Source organism: Chamaea fasciata, unplaced genomic scaffold (assembly GCF_029207755.1).
Source record: "Chamaea fasciata isolate MVZ Bird 193981 ecotype frontalis unplaced genomic scaffold, bChaFas1.0.hap1 SCAF_11, whole genome shotgun sequence".
Lineage (NCBI taxonomy): Eukaryota > Metazoa > Chordata > Aves > Passeriformes > Sylviidae > Chamaea > Chamaea fasciata.
The window spans coordinates 20010769-20036106 of NW_027094096.1; the positions used below are offsets into that span (position 1 = coordinate 20010769).

The 25338-nt window shown below is 45.7% G+C and overlaps 1 protein-coding gene across 3 annotated transcripts; it reads left to right on the forward strand.

Annotated features, from left to right (window-relative positions):
* Positions 1 to 128: 128 nt before the first annotated feature.
* Positions 129 to 18322, forward strand: ZMAT3 (zinc finger matrin-type 3). Of its 3 annotated transcripts, none has more exons than XR_010722598.1 (8): positions 129 to 1807; positions 5520 to 5845; positions 7347 to 7466; positions 9210 to 9376; positions 9488 to 9588; positions 10571 to 10791; positions 16350 to 16483; positions 18116 to 18322. XR_010722598.1 is itself a non-coding variant. In XM_066193579.1 (6 exons), the coding sequence occupies exons 2-6, from the start codon at positions 5576 to 5578 to the stop codon at positions 10780 to 10782; spliced, it is 870 nt and encodes a 289-aa protein (XP_066049676.1). In that variant the 5' UTR covers positions 129 to 1807; positions 5520 to 5575; the 3' UTR covers positions 10783 to 15940. The 3 variants fall into 3 exon arrangements, 1 of the variants encoding a protein (XP_066049676.1); XR_010722599.1 differs by lacking the exon at positions 129 to 1807 and adding an exon at positions 1903 to 2042; XM_066193579.1 differs by lacking the exons at positions 16350 to 16483; positions 18116 to 18322 and having other exon boundaries at positions 10571 to 15940.
* The last annotated feature ends 7016 nt before the right edge of the window (positions 18323 to 25338 follow it).

The following is a 25338-nucleotide window of genomic DNA, read 5'->3' on the forward strand; positions in this document are numbered from 1 at the left end:
GGGAATAACAGGAAGGGAGCGGGGCTGACCCCGGATGGGGAAGGCACCGCCCGCCGGAACGGGAACCGCGGCGGGGGGAGGCGGGCGCGGGGCCCGCGGGGCCGGGGGAACGGGGTGTGCTGGGGGATCGCGGGCTCGTCCTGCCCCCGTTGTTGCCCCAAAGCCACTGACACCCCCGTGCCCTGCACATCGCAGCGTGTCTGACCCGAGTCTTGATCCTTTTCCCCCTTGGATCACCCGCTTCCTTTACAATCAGCTGCCACCGGCATCGAGTCTGTGTGTACGTCTGGCTGTACGTGAGTCCGGTGTTTCGCTGCAAGAGTGGCCCGCCAAGCGAATGGCCGTACAAATTAGAAATCGAGGAGAAATAACACTTTAAATACGCACTCCCGAGTGGCGTGGGTTTTCAGGGTGTGAAATGAGAGCGCCGGGCTGCGGTACCTCGGTGAGAGGCAACAAGATGCAACAAGTGAGGGTGGCACTGAGGTGCTGATAGGGAGGAGGGACAGGGATAACGTGGGTGATTAATTGTCAGGGCGTTTTGGCAAATCGCTCTATTGTCAAGGGATACTTATCCTTTCAACAAGAGAGATGGCATAAGCAAGTTTTGGGGCCAGGTGCGAACATGGCGAGGGCGTTGGTGAATTCTCTTACTTGGAATAGTTCTCTAAGCCCCGGGATTTAGCATGGGACCATATTGGCAGCCGTGGCCAGGCTGCGATGCTGCAGTAGGTGGGAGCAGCAGTCCTGCAGGGCATGGCAGAACGCACCCAGCAAACATGGGGCAGAGCAGGCTCTGTGAGCATTCCTCCTGTTAGACTGCCCCTTTGCTGCTTCTCTTCCACATCGCCACGGCTCCTCATTCCCACCTGCAGCATCGTTCCCAAAAGGAGCCTACAAGAGAGACTGGGACTTTTGACAAGGGCGTGTAGTGATAAGACAAAGGGGAATGGCTTTAAACTGATGGAGGGCAGATTTAGATCAGGTATTAGGAAGAAATTCTTGACTGTGAGGGTGGTGAGGCACAGGTTGCCCAGAGAAGCTGTGACTGCCCCATCCCTGAAATGTCCAAGGCTGGGTTGGAGCAACCTGGACTAGTGGAAGGTGTCCCTGCCCGTGGCAGGGGAGTTGGAACGAGATGATCTTTAAGGGACCTTCCAACCCGAACTGTTCTATGATTCTATGAATCTGGTAAATGGATTTTTTCAAAAGATCTAAGAAAAAATTGTAACAATCATTGGGTCTAACCAATGGATTGCCGAGCGGGTTGGCTGATGGCTACTGTAAAATCTGGGTGATGGTTTCAGCCTGTAGTGACTTCTCAGCACTTTCCTGTTCCAACAAAAGGGGAGGAAAAAATCAACAGAAACTCCATATGCTTTGAAACAGGGTGGCCCAACCACGCGGGGTGAGGCCTTGGTGGCTCGAGGGGAAACCATTACTCATTTTGGCTACGAGCAGCATGAATAAGAAGATGTTTATATATGCAAATCAGCTTCATTGTAACGTCCGCTGTGGGGAAAAAAACAAAAAGATAATTATATTTTAAAAAAAAAAAAAAAAAAAAAAAAAAAAAAGACGAAATGCCCATGTGCAGAACCACGGGTCAGGAGTGAAGACTATCCGAAGCAGCTCCTGGAGGGTATTTTCCCCGGCGATGCCCAGCAGCGGGGCGGTTCGGAGCGGCGGCGGCCCCGCCCCGGCCCGGCCCGGCGGGCGCAGCCCCGTCCCGCCCCCGCCGCCGTCACTTCCCGCAGCTGAGTGCGAGCCCGAGCCCGGGCCCGGCCCTGCTCGCCGCGGCTCCGCGGTAGGTGCGGGCTGTGCGGGCTGTGCGGGCTGTGCGGGCTGTGCGGGCTGTGCGCGGGGATCTGGCAGGGCCGGGGTCGCGGCGGTGCCGGGGGATCTCGCCCCGGTTCCGCTGCCGCCGCGTTCCGAGCCGCTCGGGTGATGCGGATGCCTGTCGCTGCCTCTCGGCTGTGGTCTGTGCCTTCCCGGAACGGTGCGGCGGTGCCGGGAGGTTGCGGTGGTTCCCAGGCAGTAAGGTAGCAGGGCTGGTGTTTTTTCAGTTGTTCTCCATCCCCCAGACTGCGAGGCAAGCGGCTTTGCAGGAATGCCTGCGAGGAGTCGGGATTTACACCCCGGTTTCTGATACCCCCGTTGACGTAAGGGATGGTTCTGAGTTGCTAAATGTGTGTCCTCATCAGCGGAGGGTCAGCGCACCTTGGGGTAGAGCTGTGCATGCTGTGTGTTTGTTTGGTGCTGCCTCCAATCCCTGCGGCGTTATAAAACAACCTGCCTTTCAGGGTGAAGGGTGTAGGCCCAGTCCGTGGCCAAAGGAAACTTTCTGGCACATTTACAGTAAGGAATGTCCATGTATTGATAGACAAGTGAACTCGAGAAGAAACGCTTCCTGTCTTCAAGACGGGGCAGTGAAACTCTCGGCTTGTTCACCATTTCTACAGCTTTCATCTCTGTTGTTAGTTTCCTCAGCTGCATTTAAAAAACAGTTCTGGTGGGAACACGTGGATTTCTCACTGTGGTTTATTCTTTTCAGCAAGGAAAGTCACGCCGCGCCTTCCCCATCCTTAGATTTGAGGCCAGACCAGCTCCTTTCCCAGCGCTGTTGTCAGCTGGGGAGGTTGCTCCCCTTTTCGTGGGCATTGCCAGGCTGTGGCCCTCGGGGCATGGAGGCTGGGTCTCCTCCTTCAGTGCTGCCCTTGGGATGCCCCAAAGGAAAGGAGGGAGAAGGGCTCTGCACCTGTCCCCCTTTCACCTGCTCAAGGACAAGTGGCATGGGGTGGAAATGTGTCCTGGCATGGCTGAGCTCGGAGAGGTGCTGGATGACTCCTCAGCCCAGCCTGGAGAGCTGCAGCTCCTTACCCTGCCTTGGGCTGTGCAGATTGGGGCTCCTGGTGATGGAGTTACCTTGTTCCTTTGCTGTGTTGTAGGGGAAAGATTTAACAGCTTCTCGTGTGATGGGAAAGGAGGAGTTAAAAATGTCCTTTTCCCTTCTCCTGGGCAGGGTAGCTGTAACAACCAGCAGTGGAGGATTAAAGGGACCTGTAAATAAGCTGAATTTCGGTGATTTTTTCTTATAAATAATGCCAGTAAGAGAGAAATGAACGTAACTTGAGCAATTTCAGTGATTAAAGATCACTGTCAGAGGACAATCAGAATTACATATATTGCATAAGCCAGATCAAGAAGTCTTACTATTGAAATTGCTCCTGCAGCCTTAATTTTATCTTCAGACAACTGCTTACTTTCAGAAATGCTAAATGACCTTAAAGATTTTCTAAGAATATTACATTATACCTTTCCCCCCGTAGATACAGATCCTGTAAGCACTGTGTCCTCTTGTATATGACAAATCCCATTTGTGACAGTTGCAAGAAAATGTGATGCAACAAACACTCATGCAAAATTAAGCAGGTGAATCTCAACTGCCATTTACTGTACATCTCTTTATGTAGCTCTCTGAAGTATTTGGCTATAATTTACCCTCATTTTAAGGTAAGAGGCCCATTATACTCATGTAGTAAAACTCTGAAATTAGCTGGCATGCTTACCTGCTTGCATAGTTTTATTTAAACTACCTTGATAGACCTGTGTTATGAATATGAAGTTGCTCCATCTGTAGATCCACAGAAATTAATTTGACTGTCTACAGATTACTAGTTGAGGAAAATAAAAAGTTGTCTCCTGTTCTTTTTAACCAGGGTGATATGTGCTGAAAATAGGAGAGGGGTTAGGTAACACTACAGAATTTACACTGCTGGTGGATGATTTGCAGCACCATTCCTGTGTGTCTTCTTCCTTCTTTGTGGTGAATTCCAGCTCTGAAATTTTGCAGAGCCTTGGTGGTGGAGGAATAGTATAAGAATGAAAATTCATGGTGGCTCTGTTACTGCCTTAACACATTGTCCCCAAGCCAGTGCATGCTGCCCTTTTTTTTTTCAAAATATTTTTTCTTTTCCTTACCTGTTGTTATTAGTCATAAGTGAACTGCTTCCATTCTAGCATTAGAATAAGTCTGGGTTTGAGATAAACGTTTCAGAAATGTTTTTGTCACTTGAATGCTTTAGTCCCATTCATTTAAATTATGGGGGGTTTTTTTCCTAATAGAACATAGATCTCTCTGGGAAGAGAGATCCGAAGATAATACAGTACCTAAAATTGCAGGCATCAACTGGGATTTTCTATAGCTTGAGTGTAGAAGGTATTTATCTTCAGCTAATTTTAGCAGATTGAAAATCCCGGAAGTTATCCCAGATAAATGCTATCTGCTTCTTCAGGTTCCTAAATGCCTTTGAAGTCCCTATTTATAAAAGCAACTCAGGAGCAAAATTCCTTGGTGGCATTTCATTTACTTTTCCCTAATTTTCCACAAGTGTTGTTTTAAAATGCAGATGTGTCTCATTATTTGCTTAAACAAATGAACAAAGCCCAGAGCATAAACATGGTTGGTACCAACGCAGCCCTAGCTGGGAATGATCTGCAAAGGCCAAGATTATGCTTCTCTTGATCCCAGTGTGGCACTGAACAGGATTTGTTATGATAAGAAGCTAATAAGACATTAACAAAAGTCGCTGTGCCTTAATTCATAATGTGACTCCTCTGTATTGTTCTAGGGATGTTCATCTGGGCTGTAGATGTGATTTATAAACTTTAATTAAATAAATCTCTCAGAACCTCTTGTTGGAAATGTGGGGCTAGTTCTAATAACTCGAATTAACTGAGATATAATTGAATAAAGGTTAATATGAGATAAGTTCTCCATTTTGCAGAAGAAGATGTAGCTTTAAATGTTGCATTGCTTGTAGTTAGTACTGGAAACGTGAAAAATAGCTCAAGGTCATTCAAGAAGACCATGGGAGAGAGCCCTTGGGAGCTGACTGTACAACAAGGTGTGCTCCAGCTCATTCTCACTCTTTCTCTTTTGTTGACTTACTGGAGAAAAGCTTTTCCTTGGGAAAATCTTTGTGAGTATTTGAGAGATAGATGTATTTATGCATTTTGCATCTACCTACCTATATACAATGAATCTGCTTTGAAATATTTGGATTCTTTGCAAATGGTCATTGCAGTAGTTCGCTGTAATATTTGTTTAGGTCTTGGGGAGTGAGCTTGTCCTTGGGGCTTCCAAGGGAGGGTGTGGGTAGTGGTTTTATCCCCCCACTGACACAGCTCTGTGTGCTGTGCATGTTGTGTGTCCCCACCTCTCGTGGGCATGGAGCAGTGGGGAGAGTGTGCTGTTGTCAGGTGCTGTGGGTGTTAGGAATCTTCACCTGCCAGGAGGGTGCCAGGGGACCCACTTCTTATACAAGTGTCTTGTCATCTGGCCCTGGTTGTCTGGGATGCTGCCGTTCCCGTGGGCGGTAGTGTTGCAAACTGACTTTATCCTGCTTGGCATTTTGAAAAGCCTGAAGAAGAGGCAGTGGAGTTACAGGAATTGCCCCTGGATCCTCGAGGTTCCTGTTCTTGTTGCTTATTTCAGCATTTGTGTCTTTCTGGTCTAGATCTGAAGAAGACTCCTCCTCCTTCAGCAGTAGCATGCCCGTAGTCTTCCTGGCCAATGATTCTTCTACAGCAAGCAGGACTTCTTCCTCATCCTGAGAAGCCTTCATCCCTTCCTATGTCAGTGGCTACAAGGCCAAGAGCCAGCTCACCACTGTCCCCACCAAAGTCTCTTGGACTGGGGCCTTCCTTTCATCACCCACAAGAGGAGGAACTTGCCAAGGTGGTGGAGCAGGATCCTATGCTGGAGGAACTGTGTAAGCCCCTGTGCTGTAAGCTTTGCAATGTCACTCTGAATTCAGCCCAGCAAGCCCAGGCTCATTACCAGGTAAGGAGAGCAGCAGGAGGCTCAGCTTTTGGGGCTGCTGCATCTGCAGCTTGTGGAGACGTTCCTGTGCCAGCATGAACACTGCCAGCAGCGTTGCTGTGGTAGCACAGAGGGAAGTGTGGGCTAATGCAGGAGGACTCACTCAGCTTCTCGAGGGGGTTTTGAGTGCTGCGCACCAGCAGCAGCATTCAAGTTGCTCGTCTGGAGCTACCTCTGCACCACCTCATGGGCTGAAACTGCTCTGTAGACATATCTTCACCCTGCTTGGATTTGCTGGTTGTCCAGACATGCTGCAGTGCTTTCATTTAAGGTGGTGTTACTATAGCTTTTTGCAAAGACTCTGTCCATGGAGATAGAGAAGTGATGCCAAGATGGCATGGGTGATAAAGCAGACACTTGTGATTTTCCCTTTGTTTTATGCAACCTGTATTTTGCGTCTACACTAATTTAGTAAAATTGACCTTCTGATTCCAGACATGATTTTGTGAGGCCTGGACAGGTGTTTTCTGCTGAATCCAGTTGTGCCATTAGGAAAGGGACTGCTGCCATGTGTTTATCAGAGTCTCTTTTCTGAGGCAATGCACAGCACTGGTCTGCTGAGGCCTTTTATGCAAACACTCTCATCAGCTGGGTTGGCTCAGATCAAATTTGTTTTGTTTGAGCTGGTCTTTGTTGACTTGTCTGAAATAGGGTAAGAACTCTTTGCATATGCTTCTTGCCTTGAATTACCCCATTTTACTACACCCTCTTTGCCTAGTGCTGTGTTTTCATGAGTATTGGAGATAGTGATTTTCTCCACCAGTGAATGCAAAAGGGTGGTTGTCCATAACCTCAGGACACCAGACCCAGATTTCAGATTTGCCGTTGGCCCTGAAAAAGAGTTATCCTGCTAGTGAAGGGGTAGGTTGGATTGATGTTACACTTTTAACATCTTATTTCTGCAGAATTTCTGCCATGAGGGGACAGAAGTGAATTTGTACATAACTTGCATTTGCCTTTCTATGCGTCCACAATGCATGTACATAGTCTCATGTTGTTCTGTCAGCTTTTCAGAACACCAAAAACAACCATGGTATATGTTTGTCAAGAGGAAATAAAATACAAAGTGGGGTTTTATGTTCAGTCTCATGTTTTAACTCAAGCTTGGAGTCTCATGAGTTCTGTGTGTGTTCAGGCTTATCAAAAAACTGCAAAGCAGTTGATAGTTTTAAAACACAAAATACTGGTTTTAAGCGAAATGGAAACAGACTGAGAAACTAATTGTAAACTTCCTGAGAAAATCAGCTGAAGATGAGGCCCAGTCATTCTATGTTGAGCATTTTGGAGAAAGGGAGGAATGCCTGCAATCTGTTAAATTCTGAGCTGTTATTTTCTGGATGACAGCTCCTTTACCTGAGCTGCCACCTTCATGAGCACTTTCTCATTTCAGTCTCTGGATCCTTAGTCTTTCAGAGTAAGATACTATTATTAGGACAGTGATTAATCTGGCTTGTCTTTGCAGGGTAAAAACCACAGTAAGAAACTCCGGAATTACTATGCTGCCAACAGCTGTCCGGCACCTGCCAGGATGAGTAATTCTGTTGAGCCTGCCCCACCTCAGGTTGTCTCCCTTCCAGCTCAGGTAAGGCATGGGAAGAGGACTGAGATCATGCTTGCTTGTCACCTAACCCTCAGTAAGGATAACCAGATCTCAGGCTTTGAGGATTACCATGGGAGTTGGGAAAGAATTTTCCTTGTGGTGGCCCAGGATGGTGGAAATGGCCTGTTGTGAGCTGTTTGCTTTCCTTTGAAGATGCAGATATTGATCTGCCCTTGCAGCACAATGTTGGATTTCAAATGCTCTATTTCTGCCTGGCAAATACTTTCGATTCCTGGTTAAGTCAGATGTGCTGCTGATTATAGCTGTATAAGGGCAGGTATAAAACAGCATTGCTGGAACTGGATTTGGATGTGAGGGTGTGGTATCCACTCGGCACAATCATCCCTCTGTTGTGTGAGGGAAGCCTACATGGAAAAAGTGCTTTGGTGCTCCTACACCCATTGCCCAGGGCTGTTAGCTAATTCCTCTTTTGTTGCTCCTTTTGAAGTGCTCATTCCTGTGTGCAGAGTGAATGGATTGTTCCCTCAGTGATCCAGATTAATTCTGTTTTGGGCACATTAGAGGCAGAAGAGATGGTTTTTGCTTTCTCCTTCTAGAATTCATCCCTTGGGATTGTCATGAGATGTGACAGCTAACCTGGCTTTTGCCTGTGACTGTGCAGGGAAGCACAGCTGGGCCACAGGGATTGAAGCTGTGCCTGTCAGTCCCCGCAATGTAAGCCTGTGTTGTCTGTAGGGAAGCAGAGAGCATTTGCTGAGTGGCAGATTGTTCCCGGCCATGTAAATTGGCTTTGCAGCTCAGGGCTGTGAACTGGGGTGGGTGGGGTCCAGCCTGGGGCATGGGGATGTGGCTGCTGTACCTGCCAGGGTACCTGATGGTGTGTTTTCTAATGGAGGAAACGGCCCATGGCAATAAAAATACCACTCTGGGGCCATGTGAGGGTTCACCTTGTAAGCTAGAAGTCAGAATTGTGTGTTTGTGAGTTTGAGCAGTATCAAAGGAGATGTGAAAGAATGTTGGCTTGCCAAGTGCTGCAGTGACATGGCTGCATGAATCACTGCTGCTGCACTGTTTACAAAACACTTTTCCGTGGATGTTCCGTGCTGAGGAGGCATGGTTCCTGCCTGGATCACTGTATGTGGTCTGGCTCCACAGGCAAGGTGTCCTTCATATAGCAGGAGCTACTCATGTGAGACTGGGTCCTTCCTTTGAAATCTGGATCCAGGTGTCCTCCTACCTGAAGGTTAAGGATCAGAGGTTTGGCAGCTTTGCTACTGTTTTTTTTTTTTGTTTTGTTGTTTTTTTTTTTTTTTCCTCTTGCTGTGGTCAGGGTGCTGTGTAAAGACGGGGTACTGTGCAGAGATTAGGTGGACTGTAAATAGGAGAGAGAAGCGCTTCTGCATTTCAGTGGATCTTCCTCAGTGTGCAAATCACTGTTCATCAGCTCCCAGCAGTTAGGAGGAGTTAAATCCTTGCTGTGATGTAAACAAGCCTCAGTGCCTATTGCAGAGCTGATTGTTCAGATTGCTTTTCTCTCCACCTCAGGCCAGGAATTTGCAGGCTCTCCTGGAGGCTGAGGCAGGAACAATGCATTTCTTGTAAGAACACTTTGGGGAGAACTTGAGAGTGTCCTGATCCATGGGCTTTAATTCCAGCTCTCCTGCTGTCTGATGAGGACAGCAGTGGTCTCAGTCCCTGTGATTGAAATATTTCAGCGGTTTAACCTTCTTGTGTTTCATGTGCTGTCTCTCCCTTTGCTGCTAGATGGGATCCAGTAAACCAGGTGGCCGAGTGATCTTGGCTACAGAGAATGATTACTGCAAGCTCTGTGATGCCTCATTCAGCTCTCCAGCTGTGGCACAGGCTCACTACCAAGGGAAAAACCACGCCAAGCGGCTGCGTCTTGCAGAGGCACAGAATAACTCATTCTCGTAGGTATTGTTCAACCTCATGCTCAGGCTGAAAGCGTGTGGCAGTGTCCCTGGCAGTCCTTTTGTCAGAAAACTCCGAATTGCAGCTGTTCATATTTGTTTAATCTGCAGGGATGCCTCGGAACTAGGCAAACGAAGGGCAAGGAAAGAAGGGAATGAATATAAGATGATGCAGAACAGAAGAAATACATATACGGTTCAGAACAATACAGGTAACTTGGAGCTTGCATCTATTCGTAGTTGGAATAGTAATTAATAATAAACAGACTTCTTTTTCTTCTGTTTCTGAGGTCTGTTTTAGCAGAGTCAGGTCATGAAAGGAGCTGATACAAGCTCTGCTAATCCTTCATGTCTGCAACCTTTTTTTCCTAGCTGCTAAAGTTGCTTTGTTTTGTCAGCCTGCTTGTTAGTTCTTTTTCTCAGTTTGTAACTTAATTTACCATCTGCATGTCTCTAAGGCTGCTCTAAGTGGTGACAGTTTTCCTGCTTTATTTTCTTGGCAGGTGGCCAGGTGCTTTGACTCCTGCTGTGGCACATCAACCTGTACTTGCACTCCCATGACCAGAATGAGAAAGCATGTTAGCCTCCCTCTAGGACCATCTGTTCCTAGCATAGAGTCCTTCCTCAGGTGTTAGATACTAACTTTGCCTCTTTACTATGATTTAAAGAGTGTATTACGGTCTCCAGCCAGGCATCTATTTCTCTTTTTCATTTTAAGTTGTTTTACAAGCACACATTAACTGAAATCCTGATTCCTGGTGAAGCTTGGTTTGTTTAATCGTGTCATTCTAATCACTGCTGTGTGGAAAAGATAAATCTTTTAAAGTTCTATTAAATATAATTTTTTCAGTTTTAAACTGAGGCAGCTTATTTCTAATCAAAAGACTGTTCCAGGTCTGGAATTAGATGGTTAAGAAAAAAAAAAAAAAAGATTCATTACTTAAACGGTTAGACTCTCGATTTTGAATAAGACTAGGGCATTAAGCCCAGTCTACTACTTTATGAAATTCCAAGTGCTGCCCTGCTGTAAATCTGGAAATGAGCAGAGCAGTTAATAAGGCTTGACTCTACTCAGTTAAAGAAGCAAATCTTTGTCTGTTTCTCAGTCGTTCACTGGGCTTGGGCGTTGTCACTGAGCTGCCGCAAGCCCTGATTTCCTCCAGGCCAACCCAGGCTTTTCTGTTGCCTCCCCAGGCCCCTACTTCAACCCGCGCTCCCGGCAGAGGATCCCCCGTGACCTGGCCATGTGTGTGACTCCCAGTGGCCAGTTCTACTGCTCCATGTGCAACGTGGGCGCCAGCGAGGAGATGGAGTTCAGGCAGCACCTGGAGAGCAAACAGCACAAGAGCAAAGTGTCCGAGCAGCGCTACAGGAGCGAGATGGAGAACCTGGGCTACGTCCAATGACCACCCTCGGTAGTAGTTTGCAACTAGAGCAGCTTGTCTCTCGCCTGCTGTTTGCCCACATGCCCTGCTTTGTGCTCCATTGGGTAGGAGTATGCTCTCGAGCTGTACATGTAACACCTGCAAACTTTACTGGTGTGGTTAGATTTTTTTTCTATCATAGTCGGCAGGATGACGCTGTGCAGGACATGAAGTGTTTTTGGTGTTTGTTTGCTAATTATCTAAGGCTCTTCATTGTGTTGAGTGGCAGGGAGGAACTGTGTCTTCTCCCCAGCCTTCTGCATGAGTATGCAAAGCCCAAGAAGTGCTGGGAACTTCTGTGGTTCTACCACATGGGTGGACCATGTGCAAAGCCCGCTCCCCTCTTGGCACGCCACAGAGCAGTGCTCCAGAATGCCTCCCTACAGCAGACTGTATCTCTGGGCAGCTTGTAAAAGAGGGGCAGGAGTAGGGCCTGTGAATGTGTGAATTACGTGGTGTACTTGTCCACACTTTGCTGCTTCTGGCCCCCATTACAGTCCAGAGTAGGTTCTTTCCACATCCTTGTAGAAAGGCTGTGCATACCTCTTCTCCTTGGAGGGTCTTGCCTCCTACTGCTTCCTCTGCGATGCAGATTCCATTCTGAACATCTGACATGGATGTCAGCTGATTAGCCCCATTCAGAAATACTCTTCTACTCTTGATATTGTTGCCTGGACACCTTAATATACCATGGATGTAGATCATCTCCCTGAAGAGAGTCTCTGGGGTTCTCAGTGGCTTAATGAAGTGAACTGGAAAGCAAACCTGCTCAGGTGAGATGTGCTGTGCTCTGATTCTGCCTTAGATTCTGAGTCAGATTGAGAATAGATGGAAGGAGCTGTCAGCTGTAGTTTTGTTGCATGTTGATGTAGAAGAGATCAAGGTCTCTGGCTTGCAGTCCTTGCTCTGGAAGAACAGGGCTGCTTGGGCTCTGGGTAGCAGATACTGGTGTGTCCCACTTCCATGCCATTCCCTGGGCAAAGCCTAATGGGGATTTATAGAGCAAAGATGAAACTTCTAGCTTTGAACTAGAGCTACCAATACTGGTTGACTTTCCCCCCCTCTTTCCATCTAAGGATGGGTTTTAATTCCATTCTTTGATGTGAATTTGACAGTTCTAGGGACCATCAAAAATCCAAAGTTATGTAGGATTTAAATGTCAGGGTGATGATTGTTTGAGTAACGGCTTTTTGGCCTCATGGAAGTATTCAAGAAACTTGTTAAGCAACTTTTTAATTGTAGACAAACTCAAAAGGCGTGTGTGTTTGTTTTGATATTCCTTAGCAAAAGTAGGAAGGGGATTAAGAGCAGAAGTAGGGCTGTCAGTTATTCTTCTGCTTGCTTGGGTAGATGTGAGGAGCTGTGATTGGAGTCCAGTTCACAGTGTCATTAAAACATGGTCTGCAGTGGCAAGTGCAGCATGTAGGTGGCTTTTGTTGGACCTGATCCCCCCACGGTGCTGCTGGAGCTGTGCACTGTTGTGGCTTCACTGACTTCAGTGGCAGGAGCAGGGAGAGGGTCCAGGAAGCACCATGGCTCATCTCTCACCCCTCTTCAGGCAGCTGGAATTAGGTGCAGCTCCATTAGTTTCAGTAGGATTTTACCAGGGATAAATTGTACCTAGTGCATAGTGTTGAAGGTAGCTCTCCCACCTCCTTTTGTTGCCATTCTGATCCTGCCTCTTGCATTCCAGAAGGACTTTCTGCTTGCCTTAAAAAATGAAGAATGAGTAACAAAAAAAATCCAGATAGTCTTTATTCATCTTCCTAGTCGACCTTCAAGAGGTTTGTTGCACTTGGCTGCTCCTCAGAAATTGAGTATTGTATTCTTCAGCTCCCTGAGTGAGTGTCAGGGAGCCATACCCCCTGAATGCAGCCTTCCTAAATCCAGGCAAGGTGAGTGTTTGCAAAGTAGTTGAAAACAACCCCCTAGATCGTTCCATGCTGATCCTTGTCCTGCAGATAGAGGCAGAGGACTAGGTGTCCTCATGACTGGAATTCCTCCCCCTCCTTTGTGCAAAACTCAGTCAAATGGGGTTTGTTCCCTGGAGCACGTGAGAAGGTAGAACAGGTGCCCAGGTTGTAGAGCACTCACTGAATAGTTCTGACAGCTTTGTAAGTCTGTTTCTTCTGTGCTTTCCTGCCCCTGCCTGACCCTCTGTGTAGCCTTGAAGAACACTTGCCTTTCCAAAATCTCTCATCAGCCTTTCCTCCTCTTCATTTGTATTGACAGAAGGGCTCTGGTTTCTCTTTGTGTCCTGTCCTTTGGTTTGCCACTCTGACACCACTGTCCAGAGGGACAGAGGGAGTTAGATGAGCCTTACCACAATGTGCTTCAGCACAGGGATCCCTGCATTTTGGTTAAACATCCCTCTGGCTGTAATTTAAAGCGTGGCATTTCCCACAGACTGCAATTAGTAGCAGAAAAACAGCCCTTTGTGAAATACGAACTGGAGGAGCTGTAGGTGCTGGTGCTGCCTGGCTTATTGCTAGGGATGAGGAGGCATTTTTGCTTGCTTTCAAGTGTCCCAAAAATCAGCTCTTCACCACTTAGCTTTGGTTACTGCTCCTACTCCCAGGCCAGCCATCTGCTTCTCATTTGGCATTTCCAGTGACTGATGGAGATGTCAAAACCTGCTTTGCTCCAGCTTTGCAGATGTGCCACAGCACAGCAGTGTGCTGGTACTTTTGGGAGGGTGCAGGGACGTGCAGGGGGCTGTTCTTGCAGGCTCCTCTCTGCTTGGGGCTGAGTCTGGTTTGGAGTGGTGGCTTCAGACTGCCCTGAACAGAGAAGCCTGAATCTGCTTTGTTCTGTTCAAGGGAGTACAAGTGAATGTGGTTTTCCTGGTGATTTCAGAGTGGTGGCTTGTAGAGCAGGTGTACAGCAGGCAGTGGGGCTCAAGTGACAAGGCAGGACAGATTTCCTCCCTGGAAGGAAAGATGTCTTGCTGGGAGAAGCAGCTGAGACTCACTTTGCCCCGGTGCCCTGTTGTGGCCTTCCTGCAAGCAACCAAAGCTTTCCTCTCCCTTTTCAGGATTGCCTAATGGCTTGTGATCTTCCCACTCTCCTTTCAGCTTAGGAAGTTGCTGACTGCAAAGAGAAAACACCCAACTTCCCCATTATCCTTAGGGTTCAGGACAATCCAAACTCACACATGTCAGCATTAGATACTGACTGGATCCTGATTTTCTTTTTGTGAAAGGTGTTCTCCAAATCACTGTTGAAAAAATACTGAAAACACATTCTGGGCAAACCCTTTTGACATAGGTGGGCTGGGGAGAACACTGTACAGCTGAAGTGCCATTTTCCAGACCCTATTAATCTTCTTCTCATGTTAAACCAAGTACCAAACTCAAGAAACAGGACTTCTGTGAAGCTGTCACATTGGCCAGTAGGTTAATGACCTTTGCTGCTAGACACAAAATGTAAATCAATGTGTTCATATTTATTTTACTGTGCTGACCACTAATTGATTTGTTAATATTTAAGGCATTATGCTGTAGGTTGTTTATAAGTGGAAAAATTCTACATTGCACTTTGCTTTTGGATCAGAACAATTATTTATTGTATTTGTGAAAATGTTTTTCCTCCCACATAGCTATTGTTTTCTTTCCCTTGATGCAAAAACCCAACCAAACCCAAACAGCAAAACCCACCCCAACCCAACCCCCCCCCCCCCACCAAATCCAACCCATGGATCTTTGTTTCTCTACATGCTAAACAAAATGGGGATTTCCTTGCAACGTATTATTAAATGTCCATTTCCAATTTCTTTTTCCTCAAATGATTCCTCTGCTAACTCGGGATGTTATTTTTAGAGACACAAAGTTCATGCTTCATTTAAACATTCATTTCTTTTAAGGCAAGGAAGTAAACCATGTGGAATCCATGAATTTGTGAGGAGTATGAAAGTGATACTATTTTGTTTGTATTAAGCATTAGCTGTTGTTTTGCATTCTGCACTAATGAGTAAATCTGTTATAATCTTGCCTAACATTGGTCTATTTTTGACTTTTTGCTTTCTTCATGCACATTAAAAGGAACCCTGAAAACTTCTGTGGAGTTGCTTAGGATGGTCATCAGTGTAACAAAACGCAGATTTTTTTCTGTAAAGCTGCTCATTTCCTTTCCTAGATGCCCATTATAGGGCATTAGAAGGGAAAGCTATTGCCATAAGCATGGATTCATATTTTAGCTTACTAATGCATGTTGTCCTTTTGCTACATTACTTAAGTGATGCTCTCACTGTAACCTATGGGAATCTTGCCTGGGTCAGGAATAAATGAAATACCCAAGGCAAAGATATTATGTTGGCTGGGGCCAGGTAAGGTACATTGCTAAGTTTGTCTTTTACTCCTCCATTTGGATTACAACACTCTTATGGTTTTGCTTTTTGAGGACCATCTATCTGGTTCTGTAAGGATTTGGTCTTGCTCCAGCTGAAATAGTTTGAAGTACCTTGACTTTAGTTGAGTTAGGAGCAAGGCTGGAAAACATTCAGGAATTTCTCACTGCTGATGTTTTGTATGTGTTTTTGTTTTGTGATTTTTTTTTAAATTCTTTTTTTTTAATTTTACAACAACATATACAAGGGTGCTCTGGATGAGATGGAGATCTGTTGCTGATTATGGAAAAACAAATGCCATGGTTGCCAAAGGATAACAAAAAAGGGAGAAATGTGGACCTGGTTTCTTTGAAGTTAGTGGCTGAGCTTCTTTTATTTTGAGCTGGGCTTACCACCTTCATGAAGTTGGAAGGGAAAATAAAATCCAGTTTGAAATAAATGTGGTCAAATAGTAGTTCTGGGAATCTCTCCTTTGAAAAATGTATCACAGCTAAAATTGTGTCAGTTTACCTGAAATATCTGCAGGTAAAGAGAGAATTGAATTTTTGCGAATAAAATCAGTTTTTCAGTTTGTATTTTGCAGGGGAAAAATTACTTGATTTAATTTCCTTCTGCATCTGTCCAGCAACATCATTTGCAAGTGCTTTGAACATGTTTCATCTGGAGCCTTCTTGTCAGGTTGTTTTGTACATTTTTCCTTATTTCATTTATATTGTACTGACCCCCGTGAGGGAATACTTGATGAAAATGATTTTTTTTTTCTTCTTCATTATATAATAAACCATCTTGCTCTTACCATTGTACAGCCTTGATGTTTGGTATTGCTACTGCTCATGGGTGGACTGGGCATGATTGAGTTAGCCCAGCACTGAGTGCAAATACACAAACATGTTTTCACACACTGATAAAGGAGTAAAATTCAGGGTAGAATTTGTTACTCTGGGGGAGGGTCAGTGTACTTCCAGCTGTTACTGAAAGCCAGGTGAGAGCTCTCTTGGCTTTGGGAGTGCTCAGCATCTGGCAGGACAAGAGTCAGGAGGGGCACAAAAAGCTCTGTTTCTGTCTGTGCTTTCCCCTTGAGTGGACATCACAAGCTCTGCAACAGCCCCAGGCTGAACCACGGACTGACTTTCAACTCTGACTGTGCAAAGATGGGGACAAGCTGAGCCTGACACTTACATTTGCACTTTTTTTTTTTTACCAGAGTGCTGTTTCCCCCTTTCATTACTTGAGGGCTTCAGAAGAGCACATGCTTGTGCAGCATAAATGACTTCCCAAACAGAAAGGACATTCTGAGTGGAGCCAGAGAAAATCTGGTTTTTTTTGAGTTCAGCTCAGGTAAGAGCAAAGCACTGCCCTTCTGTGGTGCTGCAGCCATGCTGTTGGTGCAGTGAGCTGTTGACCTCAAGGTCAGTTTCCTGGGGCCACACCAAAGACATTTGGGGGTGTGACTGCTGTTGGGGCACAGATTTGGGTGTAAAGCAGCTGTGAACAGGGATGTGTCCCTGCACTCCCTGTCCCCTCTTATTCCAGGCATTGGGCCCTTACAGAGAACACTGACACTGGTGGAATTATCCTGATTTACCATTTGGGATGAGAGCTGCCTCTGTGCTTAGGTGACTTCTGTGCTAACAGGGACGTGCTGGAGGCTTTATGTGTTCTCACTTACAGTAAATAGGGTCATAAAAACTTGTTAGTGCAGTTTAATGTTGGATCTCACCCCAGCCCTTCACTGTTTATGTTCATCCAGGCTGTGTTCGGTCATCCTGGAAACCAAACCCCTACAAAGCAGCACATTCCCATGGTCAGATTTCTCTGATAAAGCACTGCCTTTTTAGTACTTACATGTGGTAATTGTATTTTATATCAATTCTACAGCAATTTGGTACAGCCAAAAACCATAATGACACACAGACACCTGGGCGACCTAACTGAAAGTCACAGGCATTTGCTGAATTACTCAGCAAATAAAGTACTATAAAAAAAAGGATGAAAAATCAAAGACTAAATGTATAATTTGAAAGCATAAATAGACCTCTGTCTGCTTGTACAATTACCCTGCTGTCTAAGGATTTCACATAGTTGTCCTGTAACATTTTACAATTGAGGAAGTAAAATTTGGGGGGGAAAAATGATTTGCCCAGAAAGTCCATGGCTAAAAAGGAAGATTGAACTCAATGCTTTTAAATACCAAGCTGCTGTCCCTGCCTCATCTCCATCCAGCCTTCCTGCTCCCAGGATGATGAGAATGACTGGATTTTAAAACCAATTTGATTAATAATGGTTGGATTTTCGTTGTTCGTGTAGTGGCTTTATAATGCATTAGAACTTTAGCATGTGGTTTAAAAATAATGAATCCTGGCAGAGATCTTCCAATATTGCTTCTGCCATTAAACCTTAGTGGACACTTGGACAAACAACAGCTTTTAAGAGGATTGTAAAGGATGCAGGTTTGTAAAGCAGGTTTGGAGACTCTTCTGTATTCATTTATGTCCCCTTCACATAAATTCCCTTTATTCCTACATCTAGTTCTCCTAAAGCATTTGGAGTGAAGGCTGCTTCTCTCTTTTGGAATAGTAATAAGCTGCTGTAACAGATAATATCAAGGATTTATTGGCCTATCCTTCAGGGAATGACGTGCTCTCGACTGGCCTTATTCCACTGGGCTTCCTTCACCTCTCTGCCTGTGTGAAACAGGAGCAGAGCTGTGTAAAATCACTGGAGTTACATGAGGGTAAAGAGAGATGGGAAGATTATCCACAGTGTATTATCTGAGACTAGGGAATGTGGCAGGTGTTTGCAGTACATATAAAGATGTTAAAAAGGTATTAATCTAAGGCTTGTTTCACAGTATAAAGGCACAAAGATAATGTGAGTGAAAGAACAAGGTGTAGGGTTCTAAGAAGAAATGAACACTGTTGCATGAGAAATAAAATAGGCTGTGTTTGGTGTGTCTGGAATTTTGTGCAGGAATCCAGGATTCACCTGAAGAAGCAGACTATGTACTTTGCTAAATGCAACATGAGCAGTAGTGTGAAAAACACAAAAGTTGAAACATAGGTACGAGAACAAAGGCAAGTCAAGTCAAATCCCTGTGCACCAGAAGAGATGATGACATGCAGTTTTAACATCTGATCTTTTGGGGGGTCTGGAAAGAATACTTCTGAATAAAGAGACTTGTAGAAACATTATGATGATGCCCAGAATTTCTTCTTGCAGCTGACTGGAGAGTTTGGGGGCTGAGATGTCATTTATGACAATAGCTCCTTTTGCTCTGTGTGAACCTGTGTAGGTGGGAATTGTTTCAGCAAAGGGGGAGGCTCCTGTGCGAGGCAGGGCTGTGGTCTCATTAGCCTCCAGGGACAAATTCTGCCATATATGTGCTTGCTTGTCCCTTTAAGGACTCCTCCTCCTTGGTCACTAATTATTAAAGATCATTTTCCAGTAGCTCCTAGTTGCAGCTTCCTCTAACACTTCACAGCATCTCAACAGCAGCTTGCTTAGGAAATGGCCAAACCACCCAACACATGAGATCTTGGACAAGCAGCTCCTGTTTGTAAAAGCTGGTGATACTCAGAGCATGTTTGGATTAGCAGGTCTGAGTTCTAACAGAGGAGCAAAGCCATTCATCTGCAGGGTATTGCATTTATTTATGTCAGGTGGGGTTGTGGGCTGCCATACATTCTGCTGGTCTGCAGCTGGCATCAAGGTACCAGGCATGAGAGCTGGATTCTTCTCATGCCTCCTTTTGTGCCTCCTCTCAGTGACTGTGTCTTTGAGGGTCTGTTTTTGACCAGTGTATCTTTGGTTTGCCTTGTCACAGTCACAGAAGTGCAGTTAACAGGACACCTCCTCAATTTAACGTTTACGTGGGTGAGGCACAGATTTTTATTATGCAAACCCCAGTTTCTAGTGGATATTGTTGAAAAGTACAAAGAAAAGGGGTAACAGAAGAAGAATATAAATAAGGTGACTTTCAAGGTTGTGGTGACCCTAGGCACACGAAAGTGAGGACATAGAAATGGCAGGCAGCTGTGGATAGTTCCAATCTGTCTTTTGCCAGTCCCACAGTCCCAAGACACCCTGAGGGTTCAGCTGCTGTACTTGCAATTATACCCTTGAAATAAAGTCTGATAAAATGCGAGCTGCACTGCTGACCACTGGAATTACCCTTTCCTCGAGGCTGATCTGCAGTTGCAGACAAGAGGCAGGGTGCTGGAGGCTCGGGATCGTTCTGCAGAGCCAGGCAGGCTGCTCCTTCCCCTGCACTACCTTCCCACAAGGGCCAAAGGCAGCAGGCTGGGTAAAGCCCATGTCCTTGAGGTGGGCTGTTAGCCTGGTATCAGCACAGAAGACAAGACAACCATTTAATAATGTAAGATTTAGCCACATAACTGGAGCTTTGAAGCATTGGAGGCTGTGGGTGAACGGAACACAGAGAGAGGCACTGGGAGCTCAGGGTGGCTGCATGGAGCAGCATCTCTCCTCTTAACAGAGCTCCTGACAGACAGTTACATCAGCCTGGACTCCTGTCATGCATTGCCCAGTGTCCAGCACATGGCACAGATTTCTGCAGACACCTTGTTCACATAGATTGGCACTGATCTTCACACAGTCCTCACAGCTGCTGGGTAGTGCAAAGGTGGGGCAGAGCACAGCTATGGGTATAAACATACTGGGGATATATTAGGGCATAATAAGCTTTCAAGGGAGGAGTTCTTAATTTGGGTACAGACTGTATATGCTAATTAAATGGCAGCAGTCTTGGCAATTAGCATACATGCTTTCAACTTGTGTTTCTGATCGCTGTAACAAAGCCAGAGCTGCCTTCTCCACTCACTGACTTCAATGGCTTTGTCTTGATTTAAGAAATGCTGTCCTAAAGCTGTTAGGAGAAAATGAAGCTGTGGTACTGCCACTGTCAGGCTGCCCACTTAACAAACAGCGTGGTAAATGGATGAGCAGCCAAGCTCCCTGCAATGGTTCATGAGAGCTTTGAGGCTGGAAAATGCCAGCCAGCATTTATTGTCATTGGCATACAACATAATATTCCCGCAGTGAATACAGCACAGGTCTTCCAAATCAGAGCATGCATCCCTAAAATATCGGCACCCTAAGATACACCTTGGGCCCAGATCACAGGCTGTCATACTTACAAGAGGATATTACATACACATCCCAGAAGGGAAGGTAATAATCAGTGGAAGAAACAAGAACAGAAACAAGAAGAAAATCTGGAGTTCTGTTGGATGATCCTGCCAACCCTGGGGCTCAAGACCAGCTACGTCATAAGTAACATTTAAAAACATTTGGCACCGTAATCTGCTTGGGCATTTTCATCAACCCCAGCAGACATTTTAAATTGCTGTAGCATTTCTGTAAATCTGGTTGCAAGTTATCTTTGAAAACAAGGCTTAAACCCCCAAGCAAGCTGGTCTTTTACAGAATTTAGCCCTAAAAGGAGAGTCATCAGCATGTGGTTTTGCAGCTGCAGTGGGTGAAGTTGCAGCCTTTGAACCTGGCTAGAACTCTCCAGGGCAATTCCCTGCAGAGAGCCGAAATTGCCTGAACTGCCTACAACCAAAATTAAGGATTACAGTCCCCTGTTGCTGCCAGGGTATTATTCTGTGTAGAAGCTCATCGCAATGTTGCAGTGCCACAGTCAAACTGCAAGTATTTGAGTGTCTTTCTAGAGACTGGTCGAGGTCACGCTGTGCTCAGCAGGTGCTGCTGAAGTTGATCTAGATTTCCTCCAGAAGGAGGTGAAGCTGTGTCACATCATGCAGGAGCATCACTTACTGATTGGCATTTGGAATAAAACTTAATGTTACACAATTATAGTGTCAAATGGCTGGAGGCAATTTTGCCAGACAAATACCACGTGTCTTTCCAAGAAGGATTCAATCTTTAATATTGTTTCGATGCTGGAGGCTTTTCCAATTTCTGTTTATTAGAAACGACTTCTCTATGTTGGAAGTGCTGCCTTGAACCCAATACAGCTGGTTCCACCTACAGCACTGTGAAAAAAATCCTGTCAGCAGCATTTTGCTTCCATAGAACTGCTGTACAACCAAAGCAAATTGTCACCTCGCAGAAATTAGGCCTTTGAAGGGCTAAAAGAGTGATAGCTCTTCATCTGCTTTGTGTGCTTTGAGGCTCTTTCCAAAGAGTTTAGCTTTTACACCCTCAAAGCATGGAAATGTATTGCTGGCAGGGAAATGTGGAAAGTTAAGTGGTGCGGATGGAGAGCCCATGGAAGGAAGAACGAAACAGGGGCTCTGAGATGCCAGGGCTGTGCCAGTCCAGAGCCAAGCTGAGGAGGAGTGCAGCCACCTAGCTTCTCTCCCCTTTTCTCTATCTTTCTGCTATTGCCTTTCTGAACCCAAATCACCAGCTGCAGTGGAGGTTCTTGCTATGAACCTAAACTGGTGAGGAAATGCAATATTTTGGGGGGCAGCCTTGTTTATCTGGAGCACATGTACAAGGCCACATGCCTCAAGTCCAGGCAGGCTCCATCACTTGGAAAAGATTTCCACTTGCATAAGAGGAGGACAGTTTTAATCAGCATCCTCATGCCCAGATTTCCTGTAGAGCATAGAACAGGCAACAGCTGTTTGCTCCACCTTCACCTATTTGAGCCGCTGCTTCTTCTTCTTCTTTTTTTTTTTTTTTAAATGGGACGTTGGTGAAGCCATTATGTTTTTCTGTCTCAGTGGAATCTTTCCTGTCCCTCTGGGGAAAGAACAAGTGTGGGATGACTGGATTCATTCCTATTTTAAGGAAAAAGACAGTAGTCAAGGTGTAATCCATAAGTGGCAAATCTGACTGTCCTGAACGTTCATGTAAATGCAGTGATACACTTGAACCTTCTTTACTAGGCAGTAAAGAAGGCATTTTTATTTTATGACGCATTTTATGGGGCCGAGGAGATGAGTGAGCAGTCGTTTTGTGAGGTGAGGAGTCACACTCCTGAAATTCTCTAGCAAGTGTTTAATCTTTGTTCCCTGAGGGGGTGGCTTTGGTAACTGGAAAAGTGAGAACAATAGAGGATTGAGGTCAGTTTTGGCAGAAATGGGTCACAGTAATTCAGAGGTCAAAAATGACTCATATTAGTCGGTATCCACTTTCTCAGCCTCCAGTTCTGCCACCTCCCTGCAGGTCCAGCAGCTTTGCTGTGGGCTGTGGTGTCCTGCTTGGGCAGCACTGACCAGCCTTTCACCCACTGCACATCCAGGCTGTGCTTTTCTAATCGGCTTCCAGAAAATTAAGAGGGAAAAAATTACAAAAGTCTTGTAGCCCCTTAGAAGACTGCACCCTTCCATGTGTTTGAGCCTCCCGGATGCAGAATTCCCATCAGTCCTCTGCAGGGTCAAGGCTCTGAAGTGCTGGCTGCAGCCAGAGAGGTGCAACAGAGGTGGCAGCACCTTGTGGCGACTCTTGCAGGTACCTGGAGCTCTCGGGATGCTGCTGTCCCTGGGAAGGGGCACGTGGGGTGCCTCCCCCCACATCCATGCTCCAGTGTCTGTCCGTCCTGGTGGCTGTCCTGCCTCACCCAGCCGGCTTGGCCTCAGCTCAGCCTTCCTATGCTGTGATCACGCCTCCTGATGGCACTGCAGACATACTTTTAGAAACCCTGAACAACTCCCTCCTTAGACCCATATTTCAAGCTCTTATTTAATATTGCCCCCTTTTCAGAGGTTTTAAGAAAGGTGGCAGTGCTTTATTGAGATTGGGTTGTTGTTTTGAGGCAGGCAGAGCAATGGCATTTTATTTTGATTTCAGCAGCACACCCATTAGGATTTTGAAAGGTAGTAATATTCCCTGGAAACAGAAGAGGGCAGCTGTTTTTTGGGAAATGAAGAGTGCATTGACTATTTTTGAGAATGAAATAGCAGTCACTCAGGTCTAGATGAGAGAGCTTTTTTTTTTTTTTTTTTTTTTTTTTTTTTTTTTTTTTCCCTCCCCCCATGAATGAATAAAAATAGCACAGTATTTCAGGACTCATGCTGGTGTAATTAGTGTGTGAAATAGCTGGACCCCCATCACCTTCCACTGAGTCCCTGGGTTTTGTCTGGCAAAATTAGATTCCTTGCAATTTTATTGCAGTGTAATTAAAAAGTAACCAAGGGAATACAGAACTTGGTCTTCAGAGATGTTCAGCTTCAGACAGAGTAAAAAGCATCTGCAGCTCACTGGATTGAGTCAGTTTCTTTATTTCCTGCCCATGGGGGAAGAAAATGCTGTCAACTGTCTGTATGCATGGAAAAATCAGGTTTAGTAAATGTTTTTCAACCCCCCAAATGCATGGGGGTTTCTTAACTGAAAGAGGTTTTCAGTTTGCATTAAACAACAGATGCATAAATTCCAAACCGAAACATCCTCCTGGAGTGAAACCTTCATTTGTAATTTCTCAGATAAGGCATCTTGATTTTTCAAACTTCCATTTCCAATGTTAACAATTACACAACTTTGACAGGAGATTGCAGTGAGGTTAAGTCCATCCAAATTTTTATTTCCTTAATATTTGGCTGAAGACTACGTAGCTGCTCTAATGTGCAGCCCTAAGCCCTGACTTCAGGCCCAAAGCAGCCCTGCTCTGGCACCAGCCCCAGCCTGTCTTGCCTTCAGCCTGTACAGCTATTTTTCAGTGTATGCAAATAGCACATAGTGCAGCCTTGGAGCACAAGGTGGCCAGGTTTTCCATAAGAAATCTCCCATACCTGATTTTCCACATGATGCCTGTTCCCCATCCAAAACTCACAAGCCTTTCTCCCAGGTCACCGTGGCCAGGGCTGTGCTGGGGGCATGGCTGGATCCAGAGTCTGGGAATTTGGTCGGTTTTTATAGCCAAAATAATTGTACTGAGTCCCATGGAAACACATGTCCTGGATGTGTTTGCCCCCAGGCTATTGTGTGTTTCCTGGATGCCACATTCTGGATGTGACTCTTAATGACAGGGGCAGTTAATGCCCTCGTTGGTCGAGGCAGGTAATTTGGAAAGCTCAAGAATGACTTCTCCCAGAACCTTTCCAGTACCACAGTGACTTCTTCCAGCACCTTCCCAGTGCCACTCTGTCCTTCCAGCTCTGAAAACAAATGGGATTTTTTTGTATTTGGCTGCACCAAGAAGCATGTGAAAACCAAACTGTCTTTTTTTTTAGTAGCTCCGAGGCAGAAATAATTAGAGACCCTCCATAATGAAACAGTACTGACTGAAAGAGTAGCCCAAAAAAGACTGCTCTTTTGATGCAGGAAATAATGAGGGCTGCCCTAAACTTTTAATCAGAGGCTCAAATTTTTATTTTTTTTAATATATTTTTTTTTTAGCTCCTGACAAGGATAGCATCCCTTAATAACGCTCCTGACAGTTCCAAACTCCTGAAATTAATATGAGAGCAACGAGGATTTAATGGAAGTGCTAATTACAGATGCTGGAATTATTCTGCCGCAATTCAAAACCTCTGATGTGGAGAAACTCTTAGCACGGTTGGGCTGTCATCTAATTTCTATGAAGTTTTGCTGTGGAAGGTGACCCTGGCTTTACACACCTTCCTTCTGCGAGGTGTGGGCATCCTTCCCTCACACTGACTTCCACATCTTGCAAAGAACTGGGATGCAAGCAATTAATTCTTCCTGCTCTGGAGACTGTACTGCTCACACTCCTGAGTGTTCTTCCCTCTATTTCCCCCCTCATGATCAGTCATAATGTCCTAGTCGACTCACATCCAGGCTTTTTGTAAAAAGGCTGACTGGTTATGCAGGTGGATAAAAGGCAGATGGCTGTGGCAGTTTGTCCCTGGAGTGCCACCTCTGCAGCAGGGACAGCTGAACCTCACATGGAACAGCTCCTGCTTCTCTGTGCTTCATGGTCTTGTTCATTTGACCAACCGGTACCAACAGATTGCTGCCACTTCACGTGGTCCTTCAGGGGTTGGTGGGACATGGAGGGAAGTGGAGGCCAGGCAGCCTCTAGGTGAGAGAGGACGATCCATGGGGTGAAGCCACCTCAGTCTCTAACCCTGAGTGCACCTCCCAAAAAGCACAGATCTTTGGAAACCATCTGACTTTATCAGCAGATGTACTTATGCCTTGCTCCAGAGCCACTTTTTATCCCAGACTCCAAATCTCGCAGAGCTGCATGAAGGTCCTGCCAGCTCCCAGGGGCTGGTGGGCTGTGGGAGGTGGTCCCTGGC

What these genes read in the sequence shown, in the direction of transcription:
- ZMAT3 (XM_066193579.1), top strand. Translation starts at nt 5,576, where the DNA reads ATGATTCTTCTACAGCAAGCAGGACTTCTTCCTCATCCTGAGAAGCCT. An exon ending in AAGCCCAGGCTCATTACCAG is followed by an intron (nt 5,846 to 7,346) that starts GTAAGGAGAGCA and finishes TTGTCTTTGCAG; the next exon opens with GGTAAAAACCACAGTAAGAA. An exon ending in TACGGTTCAGAACAATACAG is followed by an intron (nt 9,589 to 10,570) that starts GTAACTTGGAGC and finishes TTGCCTCCCCAG; the next exon opens with GCCCCTACTTCAACCCGCGC.